Raw genomic sequence first — 11,402 nt, forward strand, 5'->3', positions numbered from 1 at the left:
CCTCCTCTGCTCTTGCACTATCACTTACCTCGTCGGCCCTCCCTCAGCACTCTCGTCTTTCCTTCCTCCCTCCCTCCCTTACAATTCTTCTCTAGGTCGGAGCCCGAATGGAAAAAAGCAGCAGCTTCTTCAGCAACAGCGGCAGTCACCACTACCCGCCAACAGCAAGCGCAGACTGGCAGCCGCCATGTTGGGGGCGGGGCGAAAGACAGGCGGAGTAAACTGGGAGCTACCACTTCTCCCCGGGGGGAAGAGGCACAGCGTGGAGCACGAACAGTGACTCGACCCAGCCTGGGGAGGTTACGTGGAAGCCACACTGGTGAAGCAGTCTCAGAATTTGAGATCTATTCGGAGGTCAAGGACAAACAAGAAAAGGACGGAGGGGGTGACTTTCCAGCACCCCTCGCCCTTCCCCCAGCGTAGGGAATGGTGGAGTCCCGCAAGACGTGACGGCGCCAGAGGTCGGGGCCGGAGTCCTCGAAGGAAGTTGCTGCCCTTGGCGGAACTCTGGGCGCTCGGCATCCCGTCCTGCAGGTGAGTCCCTGATTTGAGAGGGGAGCACAGGCCGGGAGGTTCTAGGGCATGGGCTTCGGTTTCTTTCGTGCCGGCTCACACTGGCTCCCCGGAGGACAGGCGAGGGGGAGGGGGTCTCCAGGAGGGCAGAGGATGTTGGTGGCCCCTTGGGCCCGCGGGGATGCCCTTATGGTGGCCGCTCCTGGGACAACCTCGGGGAGTAGAGACGGGAGCTTCTTCTGAGGGGAGAAATCTAGAGGCATTTAGGAACGACGGTGATCTCCATGAGGACAGGAGCCTCGTCCTCCCAGAGCTGTCTTCTCTCAGTGCCTAGTGCTGCGCTTTTGTTCATAGATGCTTCGTATGATGACAGCAGAGACTGCCAATCTTAGTAAACATATATTAAGCGCCTACTGCATGCCAGACACTGCGCTAAATTCTTGGAAAATTGGTGTATTGGCAATGAGTTCCTGTGCTACACCGTAGATTACAGGCTAGAAGCAGTATGTAGGACAAGTGATGATTTCCCTTTAAATTGTCTCTAAATCCCAGATTTTGGTACAACCACAAAATTGAATTCAGTTTCATCAATTTTATTGATCATTTCCCATGGGAAAAATATTGGTTGGAATCTTTATCCCCAGCGCCTAAGCACAATACCTTTCTGCCCAATGGGAAACTGCATTCTTAAATACACTGATACCAATAGCATTCACATGTTAAAAAAAAAATAGAATACAAATTTAAAAACAGTACATTCTGGTGTAGTGGAAAGTGAACTGGATTGGAAATAGAAAACTACTCAGTTTGAGGCTATGCTATAAACTAAACTTCTGGACTTGCAGTCAGGAAGACCTGAATTAAAGTATCTACTGAGACACTTAAAATTTGTGACCATGAGAAAATCATTTAGCCCCTGTCTCAGTCTCCTCATCTGTTAGCCAATCAGTAAGGATTTATTAATTGCCTGTTATGTGCCAGGCACTATACTAAGTACTGCAGGCCCTCCACTCACCCCCAAAAAAGGCAAAAGATTGCTATATAAAAAAAAAACAGATTACATATATTATATATGTATATACATATACACACATATATACATATATGTATATATGTGTGTGTGTATGTGTGTGTGTGTGTATATATATATATACATATATATATATATATATATATATGTATATGAGAAACACTGGAGATAATCAGTGGAGGGTAAGCACTAGCATTAAGGCTTATTAAAGTAAAGGCTCCTTTGTAGAAAATAAGATTTTAACTGGGATTTAAGGAAGCTAGGAAGCAGAGATGAGGGAGGGCATTCCAGACACAGGGGGACAGCAAGTGTCAAGTCTAGAGATGATATATCTTTTTTGAGGAGTAGCAAGGAAGCCAGTGATACTGGTGCCAGAATAAATAGAGGGGTGGAAGGTAGGTTCATGAAGGGCTTTTTTGAATACCACACAGAGAATTTTATATTTGATTCCAGAAGTCATAGGGAACCAGTGGAATTTATTGAATACAGGGTTTAACATGCTCAGATGTGTGCTTTTGGAATATGACAGCTGAGTGGAGGACAGACTGAAATGGAAAGAGGCAGGGAGTCCAACAGAAGGTTATTAGGGATAATAATAGCACCTACTTCACAGGGTTATTACAAGGATAAGATGAAAAAACTTATCTACAGGGCTTGCAAAAGCCTATATAAATGCTATTATTTAGTGCCTGTTTTCCACAGCCCTTTGCATATATTATATCTTTTGATCTTCATAACATTCCTGTGAAATAGGTACTACAGATTCTATTAAAATAAAGAGGTTAATGATTAAGTGATCTTTATGGTTCTTTTCTACAAAATTATGAAGACCAAGAACTGTATGTGTAGCTGTTTCACTGTAAGCGCATATTAATAGCTAACATTTATACAGCACTTTAAATAGAGATTGGACTTTTGATGTCATTAGTAGAGACAACTCTCAAATGATTAAACTCCTTCTACCAGTGCTGCTTAGCACCTTCTCTGTACTTTATAGTGTTCAAAAGTTGCCTAGGTTGCTTCGAGATAAAGTGACTTGCCTTTGTTCACAAATTTGGATCCAGGTCTTCCTGACTTCCAAGTTGGCTCTAGATCTACTATGCCTGTGCTGCCTCTGGAACATCACATAATTATGATTGTGTCCTCACAACAACCTGGAGGTTGATACAAAATTATAGCCATTTTGCAGATGAGTAATTTGAGGCCAAGAAAGCTAAAATGACTTGATGGTAGATATGATGGTAGATATAGTGTCAGGAATGGGCTTTGAACCCTGATATTTCCTGACTCCCATGTCTAGTGTTCTTACATCAAGCTGCTTCTCATAGAATAATCATATTTAGAACACAACCTAGTGGTCAGTACATGACAACTTGTGGTTTTTCAAAACCTCTAACTCTGATGTAAATATTATGCTCTACAAGGCATATTGTAGTCATGTGGCCTTTTTTTGGTAAATGATGATTACAGCTGTAACTCCAGAATTATAACTTGAGTTGTGATATTCTAGCAGGTAAGGGCTATAAAGTTACTCAGTTTTTATAAAAGTATTATAGATAAGTTAGGAGTACTTTTGATATTGATAGCCTATTGATTACATTTGAGAATGCTGTCATATAGATAAGAGTTTAAAACTAGAACAGATCATGCAGTCAGTCCACTGTTTCCCAATAACCATACTTTAGGAGGTGAGGGTGCGTGTTTTCTCCTTATGTGACATCTCTTTCCTCTAAGGCTGATACATAGGAACAGAGAACTTGAAATAAGGAGCTACAGTTAGAAGCAAAAACATGCAAGAAGAAGAGTTAGAAGTCGGAACTATTTAGAAGTGAAAGTTTTGTGGATCAGTTAGAATTTGCAGAGAGGCAGGAGAAAGTCTCCATATTGGGAGTTTCTTATATGAAGGAAATCATGCTTCCAGACCACCCTCCCAACACCCCCTCCTCCCCACAAAGAAAAAGAAATTGCCTTGGTCTGTAGGATGGGAAACAAGGATCAGAAAGGATCCAACCACAGGCCTCTTGAATACTACCCACATTTTCACCTTTAAATCCTTCTGTTCCTTTGACCTTCTGCCATTCTGCACTGCAAAATCTTAACCATGGTTACCTCATAGCATATAGGAACTACCTCTTCTCTTTCTACTTCTGACCTGCCACACATGAAATCTTGTCAACCTGGGTCCATTACAATTTATACTTTCTAATCTCAACTGAAATCCCACTGATGTCTTGTTGCCCATTACATTTCCCGAAAAGGTGATTCCAAATGTTCCTTAAGTGCCCAGTTCATCCCATCCCACCTTATTCTCATCAATTGATTTTGCCTTCCACATCTCTGAGAAGACTGAGGTCATCCAATATGAAATCCCTTATCTTGGTGTAATGAAAGGATCACTGTGTTTTGAGTCAGAAGGCCTGGGTTTGACTCCTGATGGCTACTTAATATTTGGAAATTTCACTTAAAATCTTAGCCTTAGTTTCCTCTGGTTTGACTACCTGATACTTACAATCCATTCCAGCTTTAAACGTTATGATTCTATAAGTGTCTCCCTATTTCAGAGGCATCAAACATACCTGGCAATCCTGAGTGCTGCCTGAATCAGACTGAAATGTAATTGGGAAATATCTTAACAAAATAAATAAGAACAGTAGAATGTAGATGATATTAACATGTGGTTTTCTAAGTCAGTATGCTGCCCCAGAGGGATTATGGTCCCATTTTTGAGTTTGATATCTCTGCTGTAAATCTACTGTTTTCAACCATTTCCCCTTTTCCTTATTTATAATCTCAGAGAAAAAAGTGGCCCTCCTTATAGAAGCTAACCCCTCTACTTGTACCCTCAATCCCAAAAGGAGTCTTTGATATGACCATGCTCATCAATCAGACCTTCCTTCATGTATCACCATTCTTTCCTTTTAATGACCTCTTTCCCGTAGCCTATGTTCTTAGATCTCTAGAGCCTTTAAAAAAAAATTTTCCTTATAAGCATCTAAGAAGTGCCATAGATAGAATGCTGGGACTGGACTTGGGAAGACGCAAATTCACATTTGGCCTCACACACGTGGGCAAGTCATTTTATCTGTTTTCCTCCTTTTCCTCAACTGTAAAATGGAGATAATAGCACATACTTCAAAGGGTTGTGAGGATCAGGTGAGATATTTGTAAAGCACTTAGCACAGTGCCTGACACGTAGTACTTACTCTTTACTCTTCCTCTTGACCATGCTTACCTCTTCAAGCTATCATCTTCTCTCTCTTTCTCCTTTACTGCCAAACTTGTAGAAAGAATAATCAGGACTTATTGCTTCACCACACACTCCCTTAAACCCTGCTTTTATCGCCATAGGATCACTAATGATTTTATTGTTAAATGAAATGTCTTTTTCTCATCTTCATCCTCCTTGACTTCTCCATGGCATTTGGAAACATGAAGCACTCCTTGATAACTTCTTCATTGACATTTAAGATGCCTTGAGAGTTATCTTCCCTTTTTGGCTGGTTTCTTTTCTTCCTCCTGACCCTTAAAGTGTATATTTCCCTCAAAATTTTCCCCTTGGCCCTTATCTTTTCTCTCTACCTTCTGTCCGTTGGTGATCTCATGTACTCCCATGATTTTATTAGTAACTTTATGCAAATGAATCCCAAATCTCGATCTTTTTCACTTCCAACCTTTCCCTACAGTCCTAGTCCCATATGTCTGCTGTATATTTCCTTGTGAATTACCCTGCCAGCACCTCAAATTGAACATGTCCAAAATAATACTCCTCAGATTTTCTCTCTTCTCTTAAACCTGTGTTTCTCCTTCCCTCATTTGTTTCTATTAGTGCCAGTTTCCTAGTCACCCAGCTATCTACCTTTATATGCTTAGTATGTAGCACAATTGCCTTGCATGTGTTAGGTATTTAATAAACAATTAGTTTAACTGAACTGGACTTTAGGCTTCTCTGGGTATGAGTTTTCCTCACAGCCATTTCATTTAAATATTACCATACTTTATCACCTTCTTCCCCCTACCCCCTATCATTGTTACTGATGCTGAATTTTTCACATTGAATCCCTTCCTTCCTTTTATCCTGGCTCATAGCACTACAGACACTAAAAGTATATTTTCTACGGTTTGTTTACAGAGGGAAAAAGAAGATATAGATCCAGAAAAACTATACCAAAGAAAATAAAATTATACCAAAGTAAGCTAACTAGAACTATAAACAAAAGAAAACTACTTGGTCCCCAAATAGTTGATACTTAAATTTCTTGAACTATTCTGTCTAGTCACAGTTCCTTGACCCTGGCTTGGACTTTATTATGATTCCCTTCAGATTGAATCATTTATTTTTCCTCATAACCCCAAGATGATCATATCTTCTATACAAGAACATTCCAAAGATTATTTTGGGATTCATCCTCTGAGTACTAACAACAAGCAACACTTACATAGTGCTTCGAGTTTATAAGGCACTTTGCATGCATTATCTCATTTCAGCCTCACAAAACAATTCTTTGAAATATTTGTATCCTCATTTTACATTTGAGGAAAGCCAGAAAGCATCGAAAGGAGAATTGAGCCCGAGTCTTAATAAGTCTTATACCATTTCTACCATTTCATACTATGGATTAAACTTTTTTGTCTGTTTTATAATGTCTGGTTCACTCTGTCAATCAAAAAGATTCCTGAATGCATAGTGGATTTTTGGTATTTTCCCCCTTTTAAAAAAGAGAACTCCTAATAAGAAATTCCCTCTACCAATGCAGATCTTAAGAGTCTTAGAGTATTTCTGGGTCACTGTAAGGTTAAATGACTTGCCTAGGATCATACTACAAGGATGCATTAAAAGTTAGGGCTTAAGCCTATGCCTTCCTGACTCAGAGATGGTATAGAAGCTCAGTTAAAAGAATTAAGGGAAGAATTAAGGATAGAAATTACAATTCTCAGAATTTAAAAAGAAAAATACAACCAGTTACTTAGAACATAGAAAACCATAGAAAAATCTCACCAAAGCAGTGGGCAGTGAAAAAGGTTGGTCTTCCAGAAAAATATGATGAAACAAATTCCCAGCTCTGATTGCATCACTCATTCCAACCTCATCGTTCAACCACAACTACTCTCTCCAGTTGATCTCTAATAGCCTTTTCCAATTTTCATCCATCCTGACCTCTCTGCACTCTTTGACACTTGTCAGTCCCTCTCCTCTTTGATTGTCTCTCTAAATTGTATTAATTTGTGCATATTTTACATCCCCAACTAGATCATAAGCTCCTTGAAAGCAAGGACTATGTTCTTAATCATCTTTGTATTCCATTCAGAACATAGCAGGGTGTTCTTTACACAGCAGTTACTCAGTAAATGTTTGCTGAATTCATTCATCCCAGAGAGTTTTTAAGTGACTTATCCAAAGGAGTATAGGATTTAGAGATAGAAAGGGTCTTCCTTATAGATTATCTTCTTCCACCAGCCTCATTTTGCAGTAATGGAAAAGGGCCTCACAGTTTACCTAGGTCATACTACTAGCTCAGTGAATCACAGAATTTAGAGCTGGAAGGAACTTCAGAAATCCTTTAGTCTAACTAACCCCTTCATTTTATAGATGTGGAAACTGAGACCCTGATGGATGAACTGATTTACTTAAGGTCCTAGAGATAGAATGTAGCAGTTAGGATTCTCACCCAGGTCTTCTGACTCCAAATCCATTTCTCTTTTTTCATAGATTTAAAAAAACTCCAGGGTTTTGTAGTTCATTTAGAAGAACTTGATGTTTTCTTACAGCTTGCTGGTCAAGGTGGAATGGAAAGATTACTGGCTCTGGGATCTGAGTATTTGATACGATTCGTATCCTACCTACCTCTGTCGCTATCTGTGTAACTTTGAGCAAGTAACTTGACCTTCCTAGTTCTCAGTTTCCTCCTTTGTAAAATGAGAGTTGCACAAGAGGGCCTTTGAGGCCCCTTCCAGCTCTAAAACTGCTCTTCCTCTCTGAAATTCTTTACAATGAAATCTGAATTTAGGACCTAGTTTCAGTCTTTGTAAAGAGATTTTGTATTAATTTGTAAATATCTATTGAAAAACCCTACTTTGCTGATTTCTCTAGCATTAGCATTGGTATGGATATTGGAAATCAGTATTTCTCCATCTTGTCTTCTTTAGTACTGCAATTAATTAGCACCTTTTTTAAGATACCAAGATCAACTATTCTGACCTCTTTGCTAATGTTTTTTTTATTATGTTTACACTTTTTTTTTAGTAGTCAGTTAATAATATTTGATAGATTTACCAAGAAGTTTCTGTTTTAATAGATGTAATAGTAGTGCTTTTGACCTTGGATTGAAAAATAAGTTAAAAAACCTAACATAACTCTAAGATGAATTTTATAAGGTGGATTAATTTGCCAGTAATACCTTCCATTTTAAAGGCAGGGAAGGGGAGAAACAGTGTTATAAAACCCTTTTATCTTAACTCATGGGTGAATGGGGAGACTGGAAACAAAACTCAAGAAACCAACTCCTAGACAGGTCCATAGCTGCATTTGGGGCTGAAAATGGATACAACTATTCTGGAAAACACTGTAGAGTTATGCAAATAAAAATATGCAAATATCCATATTCTTTGACTCAGGGATTCTGCTGCTAGACATATACCCTCAAAGACACAAGCAGATAAAAAATCCTTATACACCAAAAATAGTTATCAAAGTATTTTTTGTAGTAGCAAGGAACTGGAAACAAAGTGGATGTTCATTGATTGGGGGATGGCTAAACAAATTGTGATTCATAAATATCAAGAAATACTACTGAAAAAGGGGAAAAGCATGATTAATACAAAAAAGGATGGAAGTATTTGCACGAACAGTGAATTAAGCAGAGCCAGGAGAATAATACACACAATGACTAGAACAACGTATAAGGAAACAACCACCACCACAAAACAATTAAAACAGGTAGCTGGGGGAAAAAAACAAACTAACTGTAAGATCCTTGTGATTAGGAATTTTTTATTTATTGTATTCCTATCACCAGTGCTTAGGACAGTGCCTGGAACATAATATATACTTAATGTTTTTTTGATTGACTTTTTTTTCTAAAAAGAAGTCAACTTGCACACTAGTCCATACTACTGCTACACTTTATCTTCATCATATGAATTTTAGACACTATATATTATGTAATGTTAAGAACTTGTATTCACCTCAGTGCCTAACACAATTCCATACCCATACATAAATTCAATACTAACTATTGAATGAATCAATTAATGAGGCCCAAAGAATTAAAACAAATTAGTAGTTTAAAGTGAACTTCAATATTCATATTTACCCCTTCTCTTCCACTAAATACTTTCTTCCTATTTTAGGTGAGGTTTTAGACAGTTCTCACAATCAAATATCTCTATCTTGTTAAGCCTTTTTCTCTCCTCCACCCCCCCCTTTTTTTTTTTAAAGCAATCATGGTGAATTTGATTCAGGCTGTGCGTGACCACTGGGTTCACATTCTGGTACCAATGGGATTTGTCATTGGCTATTACCTAGACAAGCACAGTGAGGAAAAACTAACTGCTTTCCGGAATAAGAGCATGTTATTTAAAAGGTTGGTGTATATACTTGTTTCTAAACCTTCTGATAACTGACTGGTTTATTATTTTTTGCAGTATTGAGTTAACCAATAGTGTTCTGCAGTCAGCATAAAATAAACATAAGTTACTACATCCCACTTGGAATATCATTAAAATCCCATCACCTAAAAAAAGTGCTGTTATAATAAATTTGGTAAGGTATATCAGCAAAATAAGGATAGTAGTCCTTGTGTTTCAAAAGTTCACTTATTATTAACTTACTTGGAACTTGGAACATATTTTCCCATAAGAACATTGTTGTTTGGGTTTTTCCACCATCTCAGAAAAATTTATTTTGCCCATACTTCAGAGATCTGTGACTTTACCAGTGTGGGTACTTCTTCCAGTAATGCATCTCAAAACCCCTATATGAATTAGGAGATAATGTGAGAATTGCTATGGCTTAAAAATTCATCGCCATATTCTCAACCTAGTGATGAGTCTTAGAACTTCATACTGGAAGCCCATCTTATCAAACTAGTGATGAGTCTTAGATGAACTTCATACTGGAAGCTCTTAGGACCCCAAGATCATTTCCATGTCATGATGAAGTACCAGTAGAACAATTAACCCATAGTGTTAAAAAAAAACAGTGCTTTTGTGTATTTTATATTTTTCAAACCAGTTTCTCATTTGCTAATAGTGGTCCTAAAGGTTTAGTCTAAGTCCCTCCTAGCCCTGAAAAGAGAAGTTTGGAGGAAGGCACATCAGGTGCAAGGGTTGGGAGGGGTGGCTCAGGAAGAGGTATAGACTAACATTTGCAGATGTAACCAGTTCCTCTGGTAGGCTATTAGCAGGGAAAGGTTCCGACAGCAAGATGCTCATATGTGGTTACAGGTCAAGTATTCCCAAGTCAAGAAGCAGTCTGTACTTTGTATACATCTGGTTACTGTACCTCAAGAAATATATAATGGAGCTAGAGAAGGTCCAGAGAAGCACACCCAAAAAGGTCAAGGTGATAGAGGCTTCCATATGAAGTTAGACTAAAAAAGGAATTTGGATTTTCTTAGCCTGGGAAAAAGGCTGAGAATTTGAGAGAAATGAATAAAATCATGAAAGATAAGGATGAGATGTATACATTTCAGAATACATTTCAGGATAAAAGAAATAGTTTGAGAAAGAATATGACCTAGCATGATAAGTAGTAAAGCTTAATAGAATTTGTTATCCAAGAGGTGGGCTTCCTCAGTATGGGATTGAGGGACAAGAATAAGAATGAAAAATAAAGACAAAAATCTAATTTGATTAGGTGTTTCACCCTTTCCCCTGCTACTTTCAGGTAGAAGATTGTACCTCATTTACATTAATTGATATGCCTTTAGTTTTAACTGAGAAGGTATCATAAAAACAAGGATTACCATATTTTGAATATGTTATATAGTCATAAGATCACAGTTGGGAGCTAAAGGAACCTTAGAGCTCATCTAATCCAATCCTCTCATTTTACACACAAAGAAATTGAGGCCTACGGAAGTTAAGGAACTTGCCAGAGCTCACATAAAGTCTAGCAAGTAACAGAGTCAGAATTTGAACTTGGTCCTCTAACTACAAATCTACTTCTCTTTCCATTACACTAGTGTCTCATAAAATACAGTCAAATTAACAAAATAAAAAATAGTAAGTTAGCCTTTCTTTAACTTTCTTTTTTCCTCTCACAAAAATTGTTTCTTAAATGTTTGTCTTTTCTCTCTCTTTTTTTCCTCCTACACAGGGAACTGAAACCTAATGAAGAAGTTACCTGGAAATGAAGGCTTTGGCTGAATTGAGAAATTTTCATGTTGAATAAAAAATCTTATGAAAGAAATGAAAAATGCTTTCATTGTTTTTACTTAGGAAATTGTGTTGTCCTAATTACGATGAGTTCCTATTTCAAACTAAGAGAGTAACAAGCTACTAAAAAAAATTTCATTCATTCATTCATTTGTTCAGATAGATTTTTTTGTGGAGTACCTCCAGAGAATGCAGGACTTGATTTGCACTTCCTATTTAACTCCCTTATTGTTTTTACATTTTGAAAACAATTAAATCCTGTTCACAAATTTTATCTTGTTCACAAACTTTTCATTTTAAAACAAGATATTTAATTTCAAAAGAAAAAGTAAAACCACACAGTTAATCCTTAAAAAAAAAAAAAAGAAATGATGCTGTGCTTTGGCAGGTAAATTTTAATTCGTCATTATATGGTTTTAACTTAAAATAGGAGAAGATGGGGCTTTTAAGAATTTTCCTTTGCTCTAATTATATGAAGGTGGAC

General features: G+C 37.8%; 1 protein-coding gene across 1 annotated transcript; it reads left to right on the forward strand.

The window, feature by feature from the left end:
* Window positions 1–431: 431 nt before the first annotated feature.
* On the forward strand, window positions 432–10,959 carry LOC110204385 (NADH dehydrogenase [ubiquinone] 1 beta subcomplex subunit 1). Its single transcript, XM_020980637.2, has 3 exons — window positions 432–534; window positions 8,979–9,123; window positions 10,860–10,959. Exons 2-3 carry the CDS (start codon window positions 8,984–8,986, stop codon window positions 10,894–10,896), a joined length of 177 nt encoding a protein of 58 aa, XP_020836296.1. The 5' UTR covers window positions 432–534; window positions 8,979–8,983; the 3' UTR covers window positions 10,897–10,959.
* Window positions 10,960–11,402: the final 443 nt, after the last annotated feature.

This window comes from Phascolarctos cinereus, unplaced genomic scaffold (genome assembly GCF_003287225.1).
Source record: "Phascolarctos cinereus isolate Bilbo 61053 unplaced genomic scaffold, phaCin_HiC Scaffold_332;HRSCAF=934, whole genome shotgun sequence".
In the NCBI taxonomy this organism is placed as follows: domain Eukaryota; kingdom Metazoa; phylum Chordata; class Mammalia; order Diprotodontia; family Phascolarctidae; genus Phascolarctos; species Phascolarctos cinereus.